The sequence below is a fragment of the Carcharodon carcharias genome, chromosome 12 (assembly GCF_017639515.1).
Source record: "Carcharodon carcharias isolate sCarCar2 chromosome 12, sCarCar2.pri, whole genome shotgun sequence".
In the NCBI taxonomy this organism is placed as follows: domain Eukaryota; kingdom Metazoa; phylum Chordata; class Chondrichthyes; order Lamniformes; family Lamnidae; genus Carcharodon; species Carcharodon carcharias.
In genome coordinates, this window is record NC_054478.1 from 32711856 (window position 1) to 32732663 (window position 20808).

The window sequence follows — 20808 nt, forward strand, 5'->3', positions numbered from 1 at the left end:
TCTTCTGCTGTTGATCTAATTTGCTACAAAGTAAAATCCGAGGCGCTCTACATTCTGGCTGCAGTTTCCCAAAGTCGCATCGTGCAGATCAATTCTGCTGAAGAGTGACATGACTGGTGAGTAGTTTTGCTTTAAATTTCGATGTACTCAGTAACAGGGCGAGGCACAGAGTCAGAGCTGATTTTACCCTCGTCACCAATTATGATGACGGAGCAGACAGGTTTCATCAAGTTTATTACAGAGAGGTTTACAGGTGTTTTCACGCTCGATCAGGACTCTCGTCAAGAAACTCCACCCCCAGATTTCCCGCACTAAAAGCTCGCTGGTTGGAGTCCCCACGGTATATCACGTGACCCCCCCCCCCCCCGCCACCGGTCAACAGAAATGAGGGGCTATTCCCCCATTTATCACATTTTCCAATACCCAAGCACCCTTGCACAGTGACCTCATTTGCAGACAGCTTGAAGAAGCCTTTAAAGAGTATGGGCAACATTTCTCCCCGTTGGGGGGGATGTGCACAAGCGGGCACACTTCCGATCGGCACCCCCCGATTGGGGGCGCGCCGCCATTTTACATGGCCAATTAAGGCCCGCCCAGCGTGACGTGCAGCAGGAAGTGCTATGCGCTCCCTGTGTGGGCGGGATCAGCCGCGAGTGCACTCTTTCGTGCGAAAGAGCGCACAGATCTCCCTGAGACAAAGTGCTGCCTCGGGGAGGTCGGCACCAATTGAAAACTTTCATTAAAGATTAGAAAAAGATTCCCCGCCATGTCCCCTCATGTGACACTGTCACATGAGCTGGGACATGTCCATCACTTCTATTGTAAAATATCCTGCATTTTTTAAATCACTCACGTAATCTCATCCCTCCCGTGGATGAGGTTTCATGTCTTTTCACAGGCCCGCATGGGCTCCCGGCCTGCCCGCCAAACCTTAAGGTTGGACGGGCAGGTCCATTAAAGTGTTCAATTGTTTTTTTAATGGCCTTAATAGGCCGTTGACAGGTTGGCGGGTGTGCAGCCGAGTCGGTTGCGCGCCCGCCGACCTGACAATCTAAAGGACGCGGGGTGATGTCGGGATGCATGCCCGATGTCACCCTGCATCAATTTACGTGTCGGCGAGCGGGCCCCATCCCCATCCCCGTCCACCGACCGGAAATTGCTGGCCTATGTCTCCCAGTTATCCGCTGGAGATCTCACAGCTGTTAATGATGACGCCTTAGCTGTTGTGGGACAATTCTGTCATATTTTCAAAAGCGCTTGCATCTTTTTTTTGGCTGATGTGAAGAAATAAAGGCGCATTTATTTAGCAAAAGTCATGTTTCTCAGAAGTACCTTAAAGTACTTCATTGAACTATGTTGGCTTTTTTTAGGCATGTGTGCCAGCTATTTAGCCTATAGCAGGTTCCCAAAAATCACGTCGAATTAAATGACTGAATAACCTGATATTGATGATGTGAACCTGTGGGACGAATATAGGCTAAAACACCTCAAAAATCCATTCCCTTCTCTGAATAGTACCATGGCATATTAAACAAGAATGGCACTTCAATACTGTACTGAAGTGTCTGTCTACTTAGCCTTTTAGGTTGTGTGATAGAGTAATGCTTTCAATAAGACTCATGAAAGTTGAAGTCAGCTGTCTAAAGTTTACTGAGCATAAAGTATATATAGTATTTAAACATATATTTTAAAATGTAGCATGACAATCACAACTGATTGGTTGGTGCTTTAAATATGCGACAGTTCTAAGCCCAGTATCTTAGTCATTTCCAAATCAAAACACTAATTATATTTGGCCATTTGTTATATATTTCTCTTATTTCCTTTATATGACAATCCACACAATTCTACATTACATAATTATACAAAAATTATGCAACCCCCTATAAGGAGAATTTAACTTAACCCTTATTAATAATTTTAGTTTTCCTGTTTTTTTCTCCATTGGGCTAATCACGTAACTCCCTTACTTCATTATCTTATTGATAATTTCACTATTGTTCCATATAGTTGTTACACTAGAATCTTTAAATATAATTCTGTCCCAGTTTCTGTATCCTTTGTACCAATTAAGAAGGATGCCTCGGTATTTTTCTTTGCAGAACTAACTGTTTTCCTATATGGTTATCAAATGATTAAATGCCTCTTAAACTCATTTTACTTCCCTCCCAGTAGGTTTGCAGGTGGTTGGTGAAGGAAGGGAGCAAAAAGTTCTTCGGTTGGCCTCCCCCCCGCCCCCGGGTTCCTGCCTGCTCCGGCCTCTCTCATTTTTACAGTGGAATAGGTGAGGCCTAGTCTGGCTCTCCCTCCCCTGCCCTAATTGAGGCCCTTAAGTGGCCAATTAATGACCACTTTAGGGCAGTTTTCCGTCAAGCGTCAATTTTCAGGCTAGCGGGAAGAGTTCAGGGGCCTGAAAAGTGACCGTACTCAGGCCTCAGGTGGGGGGCTGTGGGGGCACCTCCATCAACAGCCTCCATTCACCATCGGGCTTCCCCCCCAAAAGGCCTGGCCTCTTCAGGTGCTACCTCCTCCCATGCCGGCCTCTCCGCCAAAACCCCCACTACCCCTCTGCCCAAACCCCATGGGCCTCACCTCCCCTCCTCACCCTGAGACCCTCACATTTACCTGGTACTGAACTCCAGGGACTCGGACTCTGGGGGTCTGGCAGCACCTGTGGAGAGAGAAACAGAGTTAGCGTTTCAAGTCTGTATGACTTCTTCAGAGCCAAGTCATAAGGACTCGAAACGTTAACTCTGTTTCTCTCTCCACCGATGCTGCCAGACCTGCTGAGTTTTTCCAACATTTTCTGTTTTTATTTCAGATTTCCAGCATCTGCAGTATTTTGCTTTTAACTTTAGACTCTGGGAACTGCTTGCAATCCCTGTCCTGTCCACCGCAGCTTCTGGCGCTGCTGGGACTACAGAGCTGCCAGACGAATCAGATTGGCTGGCAGCTTTCTGAGGCAGGACTTCCTCCCAACTGATGGGCGGAGGTCCCATCTCCAGTTAATTTACGCTCATTGGAATGTTAAATGGTTGTGGGGTAGCCAGTGTCGGTTGCAACCTGTTCTTTATCCACTCTTTGGGTGGCGGGAAGGGAAACCCCACCATGCTAAAAGTCCTGGCCTACGAGTCAGTGTGCAATAGCATATCTTTCCTTAAACCTCTTATTACTTCATGTCGAAACTAGCCAATGGGTCAGCCCTAGTCCAACAACCTAGTGGCACTTCAAATTGATTTGAACTTCACTGAAAATCTAAAGATTAACATTACTACATAGTAATGGAAAATTAACAGTGGTGTAGCATTAGCCATCTTCAGGACAGTCAGATTAACCCTTTCTACACATGTGCAATTGAGCTTCGAACATCCTCCCCCTGATGCTACTGATACCATTTGCTGCTAAGTTCCACCATATTTATTTCACATCCTTGTTAACCAGTCACAATAATGCAAATACCTGTTGCTGTCAAACTACAAATCCATAGAAGTTATACATGGAATTCCTTTCCATCCCAATTTGCATTGGGGACATGTTTTTCCATGCCACGATAAACTGACATGATCTGCGCTTGCAGTTTTAATTCGAATTCCTTTTGCTCCTGTGAGTTCAACGTCAATTTCAAGTCAAAAACAGAATTACCTGGAAAAACTCAGCAGGTCTGGCAGCATTGGCGGAGAAGAAAAGAGTTGACGTTTTGAGTCCTCATGACCCTTCAACAGAACGGTTCTGTTGAAGGGTCATGAGGACTCGAAACGTCAACTCTTTTCTTCTCCGCCGATGCTGCCAGACCTGCTGAGTTTTTCCAGGTAATTCTGTTTTTGTTTTGGATTTCCAGCGTCTGCAGTTATTTGTTTTTATCAATTTCAGGTCACTTCTCTTAATTCAAGTCACAATGCAGCGGTGTGATGTAATAATCTCCACTTGCTTGGATTTGTGCAGCTCCAACAATCCTCAAGAAGCTCCACACTATCCAGGACAAAGCAGACTGCTAGAACAGCACCTGTCCCCACCTTAAACATTCAGTCCCTCCACCAACCATCCAGAGTGGAAGCAGTGCGTACAAGATGCACAGCAACAACTTGCCAAGGCTCCTTCAACAGCACCTTTCAAACTGGCAACCTCTACCACCTGGAAGGACAAGGGCAGCAAATGCATGGGAACACCACCACCTTCAAGTCCCCCACCAAGCCACTCACCATTCTGACTTGGAACTAAATTGCCATTCCTTCACTGTCGCTGGGTCAAAATCCTGGAATCCAGCAAATGTGGATCAGTAAGCAGGAGTACGATGAGTCTGGGCCCTCCATAGTCCAACGCAAATATTTCTAACTTGCTGTAGGTTTCTGTCCTTGCCCAGGACTTGTCCACTTGTAATCAAACCATAAACCTCTGCTTTTCACACAAGATCCTCTGCCTTTTGGCCATTGATTGCTACAGCCTGGCTCCTTTTTAACTCCTTTCCAGCTCTAGTTTTCAACTAACTTTAAATAGCACTAACAGCAATGTGGGTGTACCTACACTGCATGGACTACAACATTCAAGAAGGCAGCTCACCATCACCTTCTCAAGGGCAATTAGGGATGGGCAATAAATGCTGGCCTAGCCAGCAACGCCCGCATCCCATGAAAGAATTTTAAAAGAATTCAATTGCATATTGTAATTGCTTTTCTCTGTTCAAATTCCGATTCCAGTTTATTTTTGTTATAATAATGGTAGTGTGAATCACCTAAATGATATAGAAAATTGCACCTATATTCACTGAGGTTATTATCTTTGAAAGTGAACCCTGAACATGACTGTTGTCAGTACGTCCCCTCACCACCTCTGCAGGCGCAGAAAATACACAAGAAAATGTGTGTTGCAAACCAGAAATTTTTGATGACGCTGCCCCTTTTTAAAAAAAAAGAAGAAATCCCAGTTAATATTCTGTAAGGTGGCACAGGCATAATAGGCTGTGCAGCTAAGGATCATTATAAGGGGCTGTTGCTCTAGACGAGGGCACCCGAACTCGAAAGTGCAACCCAGACACGGAGGTTTAAAAACATGTATTTTGGGCTTCACAGACTAATGCAAAAAACATGCTGGAACCTTAAAGAGACAGTGATGTGCTAATTATTTTATTGAACAGGGCCTGTGTGTCTCTAATGAAGTCATGCTTTTTCTTTAAAGAGCTGCACATTGAATCAAATAAGCGTGTGCTAAGTGTGAAATTAGCTGAAATAATAGAAATGCTTACATGCTTCAGTTGGCCTACCAATAGGAATATCCAATAGGCGTGTTCTGCATGTAATTTCCATGAAAACATAGAGGCAGATTAATTGCACATCTTCTGGTGATAATGTCAAAATAAGGATACGAAATTGAATATATGTAACTGGCTGAACATGGACGTCCCTGTACAAATGGCTAAAAATAACTTGCTTATCTAATGCAGAAGAAATTTATCAAATCTCTTGAGGAGGTGAAGAAGCTTTCTCCCCCTTGCCATCGGCTCCTCATCTACAGACTAGAGGAACAAAGGCTGTTCTCAGCTAACTGGAGTCTAGCTCAGCCAATCACAGAGTTCCCTTCTGGCCGTGTCATCAGGACCTGATGAGGAGAGGATGCTTTTTATTCTGTAGTTGAAAGGCAGAGAAATGCCAGGTCTGAGCAGCCTCTGGGGATAACCTGCTCTCCATGATGTGAATGAACAGCGTCTCTCTCTCTCTCTCTCTCTCTCTGCTTCTTGACTGGGCTACGCATCTCTGTAACAGACATCAGCAGGCACTGGGATCCTGGGCCTCCTGGCTTTCCATTTGCAGCCGGACTGACATATTTATATTCCGTGGTGTTTATCAGCAGTGCTGGTTTATCAGAGCTCCATGTACGACAATCTGTACCTGCATGGATTCGATGACTCGGAGGCGGTGAGTATATGTTGTGCGAGTGAACTGGGAAGAGCGAAGGGATTGGAAAAGTCTATTGAGCAGCACACAGAGCAGGACATTTAAAAAAAAACACTGGTTGCTAATTCTGTCACCACTAGAGATTCCTTTTAATTCAGTGACACCTGCAATAATCCTCCATTAAAGCAGCCAACAATACTGTCGATCTATGAGGCGACTGGAGGCCTGACTGGGCTGTAGTCACCAGCAAATCTAGTCTCTCCGTCTCTTAGCAGCAATAGCAGAAAGCAACAGCAATGGATAGTGTCTTCTCTCTGTCAAGCCTTAACAACCCCCACCTGACAACTATTAGCACAGCGTCTGGAGTGAGAGAAAAATAACAGACTTAGCTTGCATGCACAGAGCCAAAGTGAAAATGTTTTGATTTCCTTTTTATTATTTAAAGTGTCCACTTATCTAACCAATTCAAAATCCAAAGTTAAAATCCAGACTGTCCCTCGAGAAGTGTATGCGTGTTTGTGTGTTGCTCAATGGACGGCAGAGCACTGCGCTCTGGAAGAATATTGCTTGTAGCACAAGTATGGAGGATGCCTCTTGCTTTGTTAACATAATTTTACACAGCTGGATCCTAATATACTTTGGCCATTTTGTATGGTAAACTGTGGTATTTGAATTAGAGCAGAATGAATGGCAATACTGAACTGGTGATAAAGCTGTGCTTTTAGTGATAGATTACATTTGCTGTTAGCTACTTTTGAGATACAGTTGATGTGAAAGGCTAGGATCAAATAGATCTATATCGTTAGGGACAGTGTTTATGATGCCTGCTTTATGTTGATGAATCTTTTGCTCAAGTGAATTATGTGCCAAGACAATCCATTACTTTTTCTTTTCTCAATAGACTGTAGCTTTCTCTTGCCTTGTTTTAAATTGGCTAATTGTTTGGAACCACAATGCACCTTTCACATCTTTTAGCCTTGACTGAAAGCAATGTACAATATTGAGGTTTAAAGTCGTTTCCACATAATCTCATAATGGCTGCTTTTAACAGCAGTTACTCCCCACTGCGAACACTATTTTGGGAGCTATGCAAATTGCACGTGATAGCAAGGATATTTTACATCAGTTCTCTAATGAAGAGTGACCCTGAAAGATTGCTAGTATTATCAGAGTTTGCTGTATGTTCCAAATGTTAGAATGAAGATAATGTTATATGACTAACTTCTGTTACAGATGTTATTATTTTGATATCTTTGGAACTTGTTTTAGGAGCTCATCCTTTGATTGACATTCGATCCTCTTAATCGTTATCAATCTTAATGACGCAAGTGAGTAACGAGCAACATTGGCGCTTTGAATATTTTCTCTTGTGCCATGCATGGTGCTACCTTGAAGCAAACCATTGGATTAGGGAGAGATCTCAACTGTTTTCTTGCATCAACCAGCATATATCTTTGCTGTTAAATGTGCCTAAAATTAATTTTACTGAACTTTAGAAAATTTGGAGTAGAAGTTAAAAGCAAAAGTAAATGTTAGCTCTTAGTTCAATGAGTATTGCTGCCCGATGAGGGTAATGGGACGGTTGCTTATAACATCAATAGCCTATATTGTTTGCATTATATAATGTGACTGCAAACCAACCATACCCTTTTAACATTATTCTCGGGCTGAAACTCGTGCAAAGATAAAACTATTCAAAAGAGCATGACAGATTGATGGAAACTGTCATGTTGGATAAGAAAAGAAGACTTGCATTTATATTGTGCCTTTCACAACCTTGGGATGAGGCACTTTATAGCCAATCAAGTTTCTTTTTTTGAAGTGTAGCTCTGTTTTAGGCAATATGGCAACCAGTGGGTGTACAACAAGGCTGCACAAACAGTACTGAGATCGTTTGTTTTAGGTGTTACTTGAGGGAAGAAAGTTGGCCAGGACAACAGGAAGACCTCCTCTTCCCTTCAAATTCGGCCATGGGGTTATTTTTACATCCATCTGAGAGGGAAGTCAGGGCCTCGATTTAACATCATCTCTCAGATGTGACACCTCCAACAGTGCAGCACTCCCTCCGTACTGCACTGAAGTGTCGGGCTGGGCTCGGTGCTAAATTTTAAGGACAAGCAAGTTTACCTACACAACAGCAATCTCTGCACTTCATGTGAAGTGCTGTGAGATTTTTTTTGATTGGTTGGCAAAGTTATTGAGAGAAACTATTTTAGTAGAAAAGTTTTTGGAACATGGGATGCTTAGCCATAAGCAGTTGTTGTGGCAGAAACCACTGCATTGTTAAGAGGAGAATTGGATCAATATTAGAAAAGAAACATTGCAGGTCCATGGGGAGAGAGCAAGACATCGAGGTTCTCTAGCAAAGAGCCATCATAGATGTAATGGTCCAAATAGTCTCAATTTGTGCTATAAACTTTTATAATTCAAAAGTTCTGTAAACAAATGGTTTATTCACAATGTAAATTTCTGTAGCAAACTAGAATGCCTGAGAGCATCCTGATGGCCATTCAATCCATTATGCTTGTGCCAGCTTTTTGAAAGACCTGTCCAATTAGTTCTACTCCTTTGCTCTTTCCACACGGCCTTGCAATTTTTTTCCTTTTTCATGTATATCTGCACTTCCCCTTTCAAAGTCATCATTGCATTTGCTTCCACCACCTGGTTAAGTGGTGAATTCTAGATCCTAAGAATGAGCTGCAAAATTAATTCCTTATGTCCCTCATGGTTCTTCTGCCAGTTACCTCAAATTTGTGTTCTCTTGTTACCAACCCTCCTACAAATGAAAACAGCCGCTCCTTATTTAATTCATCAAACTCACCCACCGCCACCCCATAATTTTGAATACCTCCATTAAATCGCCCCTTAATCATCTCTGCTGAAAGGAGAACAAGCTTCTTTAGTCTCTGCACATAACTGAAGTTCCTCTTCCCATCTATTATTCTGGTAAATGTCCTCAGCACCCTCTCCAAATCTTTGACCCTCAGCACCCTCTCCAAATCTTTGACATCCTCTGTGAAGTTTGGTGCCCAGAATTGGATGCAGTACTGAAGCTGAACCCTAACCAGTGATTTGTAAATGTTTAGCATAACTTTCTTTCCTGGATACACAAAGAAGAACTCGTGTCAAAAAACAAAGCATTGATAAATGAGATAATGGAACCCATTAACCCTTATGGCTTTGCGGGTCTCATGAGCTGATGTCAGAACAGTTTAGTTGGCAGAAACTAATCATTTCCTGTGTTATTTTCTGAATCTCTGTATGGCATTCTTTGGATCAATAAATGCACTAGACCCAGTGATTGTTAATGGTATCAATAACCAAATGCATGCAGCATTATGGTATTAAATAAATATTTTCTGGATATTATCACAATGATTATATGCACTTGGCTCCAAAATGTCTGTGCAATACAGTTTGAAGCCCAAATTGACATCTTTGAGGGTGTAGAGTTTCGCTTTAGAGCATGACACTGGTAGAGGTGAAAAGAATGCCAGAAAGGAATGGAAAATATTGGCTATGAGTAATAGTTGTTTTTAGGATGAGAAGGGAAGCAATTATCCATTGAACTTGTGCCATTTTGTCAACCATGCAAATGCAAATTTTTCAACCTAAACGCTGACTTTTTTTTCCATATTGCTTATATACTCTTAACTCCCAAGTAAGTATCCAACACTCTTTTCATTACCTCAATCATGACATTGCTGAGTTTTAAACAAGGTGATAACTTACTTAACAAAGGGTGGGTTGGGGGTGGGAGGGGGGCGGTGGGGTATAGTGGTGTGGTTACTATAAGGAATCAGTTATTTTTCTCAACTTTGCTTCTAGCCAAATCATGATATCTCAATTCAAGACGAGAACGAGACAGGCTCAATACAATTTTCACTTTATATTATCTTAATGATTTGCCAAAGTGTTATCCTCTCTGGCAAACAAATCGAACTCTGTACTCCAACAGATACCAGTTTGGGCTTCAAACTGAACTGCGCAGGGATTTTGGAACCAAGTGCATATAATTTTTGTGGTAATATCTTTAAGTTATTTATTTAATGCCATAATGCTTGCTACACGTCATTAGCTATTAATACATTAACAGTCACAAGGCCTGATTGACTAAATACCTGCTTTGCAAGGAAGCAGGAAGAGTATGGGAACAAATCCCCTGGGTGCGCTGAATTATACTGAATGTAATTTTGTGACCTTACCAATTCAGCAATTGTTTGTCTTGATCACTGGAGGCAACATGAATTGTTTACAGCTTTCCAATTTTAGCACCATTTAATTCACCATTGTGATATTTAACCACTCTGGGTAGATAAGATAAAATGTGGAACTTGCTATCATATGGAGTCGTTGTGGTGAAAGGCACAGATGCCTTTAAGGGGAAGCCAGATAACTATATGAGGGAAAAAGAAATAGAAGGATATGCAGGTATGGTTAAATAAAGTAGGGGTGGGAGGAGGCCTATGTGGACATAAGCACCAGCACAGACCATTTGGGTCAAATGGAATGTTTCTGTGCTGTAAATACTCTGCAATTTTATGTAATTTTGGTCAAGCTGCCTCACAGTTTCACTGAGAACTAATGACAGTTGTGGTGAATGTGAATGCAGATTCTTGCTGTGAGCTTGGCTTATGTATAGGTTGCCAACTTACGTCCCTGAGGTCATCAGACAACTCATTATTGCATGTATCTCTGTATTAGTATATTTGCATGTTATTCTTGTTGCTTCATACTAACAAATCACACGTGGTGATAGCATTGTTTTCCTTTGGGCTCCTGGCATCTCCTTTCAAGAGTTAATATTAATAAAAGACCTGCGTTTATATAGTGTATTTAGTGACCTCAGAACATCCAGAAGTGCTTCGGTTACAGCCAATGAAATCCACATTGAAGTGTAGTTGCTGTTGTAATGCAGGAAGCATGGTAGCAAATTTGTGCACAGCAAGCTCCCACAAACAGCAACGCGATAGTGGCAAACCAATCTGTTTTTGTGATGTTGATTGAGGGATAAATAATGGCCAGGATACCAGGGATAATACTCTGCTCTCCTTAAAAATAATGCTGTGGGATCCTTTATATTCACCAGAGAGCACAGACAGGGCCTCAGTTTAATATCTCAGCAGAAAGATGGCACCTCCAGTAATGTAGCCCTGCTTCAGCACTGCTCTACAATGTCAGCCTAGAATTTTGTGCTCAAGTCCTGAACTAGCACTTGAACCCTCAACATCCTGACTCAGAAATTCAATAGTGCTACTGACAGATCTACGGCTGACATGTCACAGTCAAGAGCCACTTGGAATGCATCATTATTTGAGCAGGAGCCCCCACAGAGATAGTTGAACACCAGTAGTTTACTGGAGATGCAGATTGAGAAGGTTCAAATTCACTCCACTTTGAACTTCTAATTGACGTCTGACTGAAATGTTAAATTGGATGTCTAGATTAGGCTTGAACCCTGGTGCCAGGTGAAAAATAACGATTTTCAATAGCAAATGGTTTTCAACACTGAATTCCCTTTGTAACCAGAGCTTTGCAGTTGAGAAAAGAAAAACTAGCATTTATATAGCACTTTTTGTGACCTCAAGACCTCCAAAAAGGTTCATAGGCAGTGAAGTCCTTTTTGAAGTGAATGACTGTAACGTGGAAACTTGCAGCAACCAAATTGTGCACACCAATAATAATGAGATAAATGACCAAATAATCTGTTTTAGCGATGTTGGCTCAGGGGTAAATTTTGACCAAGAGGCCACAATAATTCCCCTGCTCCTCTTCAAAAAGCGCAACAGGATGATTTATGTAAGGGTGTATAAGAGTATCGTTTTAACATCTCATCCAAAAGACAGTACCTCCAACAGTGCAGCACTCCCTCATTAGGATACTGAAGTATCAGCCTAGGTTATACACTCAAGTTTCTTGAGTCGGTTTGGAAACCATGATCTTGTGATTCAGGGACACAAGTGCTATCACTGAGCCAAAGCTAATATGCAAAGAAAACCCATGCATATGTCAGCACCAACGGGACATTACCACAGAACAGCTTCTAGGGGCCAGCCAGAGAGCAAATCACCCGATCCTGCATTTTATTCAGTCCCAAAATATACTCAGCTTGTGCTATCCAGTTATTTTAATTAATCCTGCTCTGTTTGCGAAGAATATTTGGACAGTTCTCATCCCCCTTTGCATTTTGTGACAAATAGTTAGTGTAAGGGCCAGAGAAAGGGATCAGCACAGTTTGCAAATATTACTTAAAGTACGTAAGAGAAGGCATCTTTAGTTCATCTTTTTCTAATGGCCTTTAACAGTATAACCAAAGACTATCATCCCATCGCCATTAGTAATAGCTTGTAGCCAGTGCCATTCCCTAAGGGATGTGAGCCTGCCAACTAGCTGTGTCAAAACATCTACACAGAAAAATCTAACTTTGTGGTAACAGCTATAAAAAACACTGAAGAAAGCAACATTTCATTGAGTTTGCTGCTTTAGCACCTGGAAAGAAAAGAATCTCTGGACCAATTAAACAGGCTTTTCTCGAAGTACCTCTTTAAATGTTTTTATATTCCACAGGGTCGATCTCTAACACTTGTCAGTATCCCACAGGCGCTCATATTGAATTGTCTTCATCTTTGTGAGACATTTTAACTGCTTGCTCATGATATAAATGTATGTGACATTGAGTTAAGGAATGGAGAATCAGCTCCTAATCGCCATCCAATAAGCTCTGTTGGAAGACATTAATCTGCTCATCAGTTGATGACAGGATTGATTTTGGCCATGAAGCCTTCCATCACACTCTCTTGCCCTTCTTCTCTTGCTGCTTTTCTATCTTTCCTGACTCTGTGGGGTGCCTTGGAATAATTACTGCAGTAGAGGTGTTTTATAAGTGTAAATTGTTGTGTGCCAACCCAGAAGGGAAAAACAGTTCGGTCCAGTGCTCTTATTTCTCAGTTTTTAATGGTGTTGCATTTTAAGGTATGCAAGTCCAGTTCGGACCAGTATTCTTACTTCCCAGTTTTTACTGTTTTTTCCTCCTGGGAAATGACCTGTTGGTGATCATTGTTGAGCTTCAGAGGTTAGGATGAGGGAGGGGTTTGGGAAAAGGAGAACTGAAGGGAGAAAAAAAAAGTATGGTAGATTTGGCAGTGTGCCACCATTAAGTTAATAAAATTGATTTTATTTCATATAGTTGCTCTGTTCAAAGTTGCAATAACTTACTCGGCAATGGTATCTGCATCGAGGCCGAGATTCGAACGAGCATTTTCTGATCTGGAAAGTAATGCTTTAAGGGCTAATTTGCATTGCGGTGAAATTATGTTTGCCTTGGATTACATGGTACGACTGTATAAATAAATCAGCTTGCTGTGTTCTCTTTGCCCCACATGCTGTGACACTTCTGTTTTATAGGGTGCCATGAAAGGGAGGACACAGTCAGAACTGATGTTTTGCCAGGAACTGCTGAATCAACTTTAATCCTTTGCATGGAGACAACCCCATCCATGCCACATTCAGAGTGGTGACACGTCTTTTGAAAAAGATTACATTTCGAGACCCATTCTTTCTTCTTGAAGCTAATGAGAAATAGCAAAAATGCTATTTTGAATTTTACTTTTCACATTTTCTGCATTTTTAAAAAATTGTAAATAAGATGGGGCCTCAGCATTTGAGATGCATGACCAATTCCTCCCGGTGGGAGGGGGGGTCCTTCTACAATTCCATTGCACCAATTTGAAAGCCTCTTATTAATATTTTTTAACGCTTATTTGGCAGCGAGAAGCAGTGTTTTCTGCACTGCTCTGTACAATGCACTTAACAGTGCCTCAAGGCTCTTCGAGACACAGGCATCGGCACCCACGCTGGCAAGTAATAATAGAATCAGCCCTGCATCTGACTTCCAGCATGCAAGCTGATATACTGTTATAGCAAGGCCTTTCTGTTTTAATATAATGGATCTGAACCCTATCATCAGGCGACTTCTTGCTCTGAGAATTGTATAAAAGTACTTGTAAAAACACTGCTTTGTTAAGATTATCAACAGTGGGCACCTTTTGAGTGCAAGAATAATCTGCGACTCAAATGGTATTTAGCCAGTACACAATGTATTTCTGTGCCACTCTCCAATTAGACATTTTGCATTGTGCCACTACGGAGATGGCGATGACAGGGAAATATTTATAGAATTTTAAGTGTGGGCAACATTTTAAATTCATCTGAGTGACACATCAGCTTGGATATCATCCCCCCATTAATCCTATATTTTTGGGGATGGGGAAACGTCATTGTGCCACAATGTACGATCGCAACGTAAGTAAAAATGTTTAGATACGAATCGGTTTTAATTTTAAAAGGAAAATCAGGCTTTCGGCCAGCGAGGAAACAGCTCTTAAGCTCCCAGTGCCACGTCACCTCCAGTTTTTCCTCAGCCTAAAACCTAAATATTAATACAAAATATAGGGAAGATTAATTTAGTTTAACTTACTAATGTTAGTAAAATGCTATGTTTAGTGCCACTCAAAAAATATCAATTTACTTTGCCTTGGGAATAATTCCAGTGTAAATACTGCAGGTATAATTGCACCCAAAAGATATTGCACATGTTAAAATAAATTGGCACTGTCTTTTCAATGTGCAAAATTATGTTTGCTATCACCTCCGTGATCCTGACAGCTGTGAATCCTTTTTATTTGGGTTTATTGTGTCAGCACCAATAGCCCCCTTGCTGTGCTGGAGTGCAGAAGTTTAATTTTTAAAATGTAAATGCTACCACTTCAACATGCAAATCCTGGGATCATGTGGCTTCTTACATTCTGATATGCTGAAGCTGCCATGTCCAAAGTGGGTGCTTGTTCAGCAATGGCTGCTCACAACGCAGGTAAGCTTGGGTTTTCTGAATAGGTAGAAAACATCAGCTGAGTTGGTCCAGTTCACAGCATCTTGCACTGCCCTGGTCTTTCTTTCAGGCACATACAGCAGACTTGCTATCCGTTTTTTTTTATGATTGCCTCTGGACAATTACTTAATTGGACATTGACAGGTCGGCGGCCGCGCAGCTGATTTCGCTGCACCCCCGCCTTCCTGAAAAGTTAAACGGGGCGCGGTGACGTCGGGAGTTCCCCCCAACGTCACCGCGCGTCAGCAAATGGGTCCCGCTCCTGCTCGCTGCCACATAAATTCCTGCCCTTAGTCTCCAAGTCCCAGGGAGGTGATAGGGAAGACAGGCTTTGTGAATGGCTTTACTTTATCCATTTAATTTCAAGATAGAATGGAGTTAGGGGTATAAAGGATAGTGAATTAGCATTTCTACCTGGAAAGAAGGCACATGTGATTCATGATGCCGTGGAGATGGACTTTGAGAATGGGAAGAGTCCATAAGATGCCATTGTAGGATTGTGTTGCAGGTGTTCTTAGAAGTATCACTGATCCTCACAGACAGAGTCAGCCTGCAAGAAGCTGTGAGATAAAGGCAAATCTTTGTTCACCACGCACAATGTGGGTGGGAGCTTGTGCTCAGATTGAGGACACCAAGGTCATGAGGGTTTAAATAAAGCTGGAAGATGCGCCAAGCTTTGGCCATAAGGAGGGATCTCCAGGGTAACCCTCATTGTGAAAGTCAGTTTGGGGATTATAAATAATCTAGCTGGAAAAGGAAAAAAAAGCTCAAAATCACTTTGAATTGGCTCTGGGTGAATATTGACTACTTAAGGGACTACTTTAGTATAACCGTGGTGGGGGATTTTGGTTGTTCTTATAAGTTAAGTAGGGAAACTTTTCTGTAGTTTAGAGTACACCTGCGTAAAGTATTTAAACATTGTTGCTTTTAGTTCATTTGTTACAGTTAAAATCTTAAAACTGAAATCCTGCCCATGTGATCCCTTAAGTCATTCACTGGCAGTTCGAGTTCGTTTTTTTTTAAGTTATTGGTCCTTAGGACCAATTATATAATCTATTTCTGGCTGTGAATTTACTGTACTATGCTCTATGTGAGGCAAACCAAGGCCCATATTCAACATCAGATTTCATATCTAGGAATTACTTAAGTGAATTACACCAAAAGTTGAATTTTGTATACTTTGTAAACAGAACACAAATTCTTGGGAAAGTGAGTGATGCAAAATATCGACACTGGTGCTATACTTTCAAGGAGGATGCTTCAATCACCATCCACTCTTGCTTATACATTTGCTAAAGAGCTCTTGATTAACTTTTGCTGCTACTAATAGTAGATCTGTCTACCAGCAAAGCCTCAGCTGGCCCCAAGAATAATCGATACCAATGATGGAGTTACAAGCTGTGATCAAAGTTCTCATAACATCACCCATGTGTCACTTATGAGCCTTATCTGAATGCAAGTCTTGATAATTGGTTTGCTGTCTGTCATTTATTGCAGATTGTATTGTTTTGCCTGCACGAGAGCTTTTGGTTCAGTTTATGAAGCTGTGTTTCTGCACTGACACTTGCCCGATTTATAGAAGTGAGATGAAATGAAAAGTATTAAAGCTTGTGATGTTCATATAAGACTGATGTAATTACAGGGTTATATTTGGCAGCTAATTGAGATCTACTTTTCACAGAACCATGGAGCATAGAAGGAGGCTATTTAACCCATCGCTCTTGTGCTACATTTTGGATAGAACTATCCAATTAGTCACACTCCCATGTTCTTTCCTCATAGCCCTTTAATTTTTTTTGTCTTCAAGTATAAATCCAATTCCCTTTTGAATGGTACTATTGATCTGCTTCCACTGCCATTTTGCAGTACATTCCAGAACATAACAACTTGATGCATATAAAAAAAAACTCTTCTCCTCCTTGGTTCTTTTGTTAATCACCTTAAATCTGTTTCTGCTGGTTATATATCCTGCTGCCAGTTTCTCCTTATTTACTTTATCAAAGTTCCTGTATTGAATCTCCTCTTCAATCTTTTCTGCTCCAAGGGGCACAATCCCAGTTTCTCTAGTCTCTCCAGATAACTGAAGCCCCTCATCCCTAGTACCATTCTAATAAATTTCCTATGCATTCTTTACAAGGTCTAGATATCCTTCTGAAAGTGTGGTACCCAGAATTGGACACAGTATTTCATCTGAGGTCTTAGCAGAGTTTTATAAAAGTTTAGCATAACTTCCTTGCTTTGTACTCTTAAGTCTCTGTTTATAAAGCTAAGGATCTCATATACTTTTTAACAGCCTTATATTAACTTGTCACCTTCAAAGATTTGTGTCCATATGCTCACAGGTAGCAGATTTCTTTCCCTAAATAACATTAGTGAACCAGATAATCGACAATAGTTTCATGGTCACTGTTACTGAGACGAGCTTTCAATTCCAGATTTTATTAATTGAATTTAAATTCCAGCAGCTGCCATGGATGGATTTGAACCCATGTCCCCAGAGCGTTAGCCTGGGCCTCTAACTGACTACTCCACTGACATAACTATGCCACTGTCACACTGTCCCACCCCCCACCCAAAGCTAACCGGTGAAATAATATAAAATTGAATGTCCAGTGTACGAAGGATACTCAAGGAGTTAATTATTTTTGTAAAACTTCATTGCTTTAATTTTCATCAAAGTACATGAATATATTTTAGGTACTTCATTTGTTCCATGCTCAGAACAAAATGCTTTTTTTCTCTTTGAAAAGAAATCTTCACGTAATGTAAGAACATAGGAAAAGGAGCAGGAATAGGTCTGTGGCCCCATAAGCCTACTCTGCCATTCAGTCAGGTATAGACTGATCTTCTACCTCAACTCCTCCCTCCTGCATTATCCCCATATCCCTTACTTCCCTTAGTGTCCAAGAATCTATTGGTCTCAGTTTTAAATATACTTGATGCCTGGGTATCCATGCCCTTGCAAGTAAAGAGTTCTGAAGATTTATGATCCTCTAAGGTGAAGAAATCTCTCCTCACATCAGTCCTAAATTACTGACCCCATATCCTGAGATTGGGCCTCCTAGTCATGGACTCTCCAGCTGTGGGAAACAGCCTCTAAGGATCTATTATGTCAAGCCATCTCAGAATTTTTTAAGTTTCAGTAAGATTACTTGTCATTCTTCTAAACACCAGAGAATATAGACCCATTCTACTCAATCTCTCCTCTCATTTCAGGAATCAATCTATGGAAACTTTCTTTCACACCCTGTAAGACAAATATATCATTCCTTAGGTAAGGAGACCAAAACTGGACATAATACACCAGGTGTGGTTTCAGCAAAACCCTATATAATTGCAGCAGCACTTTTTTTTATTTGTTCATGGAATGTGGGCTTTGCTGCCTAGGCCAACATTTATTGCCTAACCCTAATTGCTCTTAAGAAGGTGGTGGTGAGCTACCTTCTTGAACTGTCACAGTCCATGTGTTATAGGAACACCCACACAGCTGTTAGGGAGGGAGTTCTAGGATTTTGACCCACCAACAGTGAAACAACGGTGATATAGTTCTAAGACGGGATGGTAAGTGACTTAGTGGGGAACTTGCAGGTGGTGGTGTTCCCATGCATCTGTTGCCCTTATCCTTCTAGGTGGTAGTGGTTGCAAGTTTGAAGGTGCTATTGAAGTTGTTGCAGTGCATCTTGGACATGGTATACATTGCTGCCACTGTGCATTGGTGTTGGAGGGAATAGATGTTGAAGATAGTGGATGGGGTGCCAATCAAGCAGGCTGCTTTGTCCTGGATGGTGTTGAGTTTCTCGAATGTTGTTGGAGCTGCATTCATCTGGGCAAGTGGGGAGTATTCCATCATACTCCTGACTTGTGCCTTGTCGTTTGTGGTCAGGTTTTGGGGTGTCAGGAGGTGAGTTACTGTCTGCAGAATTCCCAGCCTATGTTCCAGTGCTGCAAATACTGGTCCAATGGCATTTCTATTGATAAAAATTTGAAAAATGTATGTACAAAAGGAAATGTGGAGTGTAGTTCTCCAAGGAGCAAATCGCAGTGATACTCAACCTCAGAACTAGTTGCCTTAAAAGTATCAATCTGTATCAAGAAATCAGTGGTATTGCAGGGTAGTAAAGGAATGGTGAAGACCCTCTAATGTGTTTTCGTAAAATGAAAAGTTCAGTTGCTAAATTTGCTGGGAAGGTTTGAAGTACCAACATTTTAACATCAGCCAAAACATTAATAGTCAGCTGCAAAAATGCATTCAACTTTAGAATATGGCATTCACTGGGCTTCTCCAGAGTGCCTATTTTGATGGTTTTACAGTAATAATGGAGTAGAATTATGCATGGATGGAAGATTGTATCACAACTCACTTATATATAGTTTATCTGTGTAGGGTCCATGGTTACAAAGCTACAAGTGATAGAGGGTCTAACAAATCAGTGTTTTATTGAGGTGTGTAAACTATCCTATAAGGCTTTGGTGCTAAATGGAAATGTTCTTGACCATTTCCTAAGATTATACGCTTCCTAAATTAGGCACACTGTTCAGTGTCCACAATGTAAATTGCATGGAAAGTTATAGTTATAGTATGTATAATTGCCGAAGGCTGCTTTTACATTCTCAGAATGCAACACAAACATAACTGTCAGTTAATTTGATGCAGAAGAAAAGGCTGTCAGCTTTGGCTAAGTCAGAGATTGTGGGTTCAAGCCATAAACCAGAGATTTATTTTTATTCATTTATGGATTGCTGGTGTCTCTGGCTAGGCTTGCATTTATTGCCCATCTCTAACTGCCCTTGAGAAGGTGGTGGTGAGCTGCCTTCTTGAACTTCAGCAGTCCCTGTGGCGTAGGTACACCCACCGTGGTGTTAGGGAGTTCCAGTGTTTTGACCCAGCAACAGTAAAGGAATGGTGATATATTTCCAAGTCAGGACAGTGAGTGACTTGGAGGGAAACTTCCAGGTGATGGTGTTCCCATGTATCTGCTGCCTGTGTCTTTCTAAACGGTAGCAGTCATGGATTTGAAAGGTGCTGCCTAAGGGGTCTTGGTGAATTTCTGGAGTGCATCTTGTAGATGGTACACACTGCTGCTACTGTTCGTTGGTGGTGGGGGGAGTGAATGTTCGTAGATGTGGTGCCAATCAAGTGGGCTGCTTTGTTCTGGATGGTGTCAAGCTTCTTGAGTGTTGTGGGAACTCACTCATCCAGGTAAGTGGGGAGTATTCTATCATACTCCTGACTTGTGCCTTGTAGATGGGGAGTCAGGAGGTGAGTTTCTCATTGCAGGATTCCTTGAGTTTATGATCTGGGCTGATACCTCAGTACAATACTGAGGAAGTTCTGCACTTTTATAAGTGCTGTTTTTCAAATGACACATAGACAGAGGTTTCCTCTGCCTGCCAGGGTGGATGTAAAAGACCCCAAAGCAACTTTCAAAGAACACTGGAGCAGTTATGCAGGTATTCTGATATTTATTGCTCTTCTAACATTAAACCCTCTCTTTTCATCTAGCATCTTAATTGTCCGAAGGTGCATAATCATAGCTTATGCCATGATATCGCTATGGGACAAAACAAGGAGGTAGGCCCAAGAACTACCTCAGCTGGTATGGGGATTGAGGTTGCATTGTTGCCATTACTCTGCCCTGTGCTCTCGTCATGTAGTCAACTGAGCTAACCAACCAACATCAGTAAAAGCTCATTACATTGCTGTGTCTGGGATCTCGATTTGTACACATTGGCTGCTACAATTCCCTACTTTACAGCAGTGACATTACAAGTCTGTAAAGTGCTCAGTGATCTCCTGAGATCATTATGGGCACTATCTTTCTTCAATATAGTTCTAAGACTGCATAACTGGAGATTTTGCAGTGTTAAGTTGCAATATTTTGGGAAGAAAGTGTTGAGCTCTAGAGGGCTAACATTTCTGTTTTCAATTATGCTTTCAAAATTGCAATAGGAATATTACAAAACCAGTGTAAGCTGTGTCACTGCACTTAGGTTAGGAAGTATTGACTGAATAATTCTGATTGAATAAACTAT

At 41.5% G+C, this 20808-nt stretch overlaps 1 protein-coding gene across 5 annotated transcripts in view; it reads left to right on the forward strand.

Annotated features, from left to right (window-relative positions):
* The first annotated feature begins 5503 nt into the window (after nucleotides 1-5503).
* cacnb4a (calcium channel, voltage-dependent, beta 4a subunit) overlaps nucleotides 5504-20808 on the forward strand; it is a 205855-nt gene continuing 190550 nt past the window's right edge. For 3 of the 5 annotated variants that reach the window (XM_041201270.1, XM_041201271.1, XM_041201274.1), the window contains exon 1: nucleotides 5504-5909. In XM_041201270.1, the coding sequence (XP_041057204.1) occupies nucleotides 5865-5909 (45 nt within the window). In that variant the 5' untranslated portion in view covers nucleotides 5504-5864. Of the gene's footprint in view, nucleotides 5910-6188; nucleotides 6254-7157; nucleotides 7217-20808 lie in introns of those variants that run through there. The other 2 variants (XM_041201272.1, XM_041201273.1) reach the window with 2 other exon arrangements.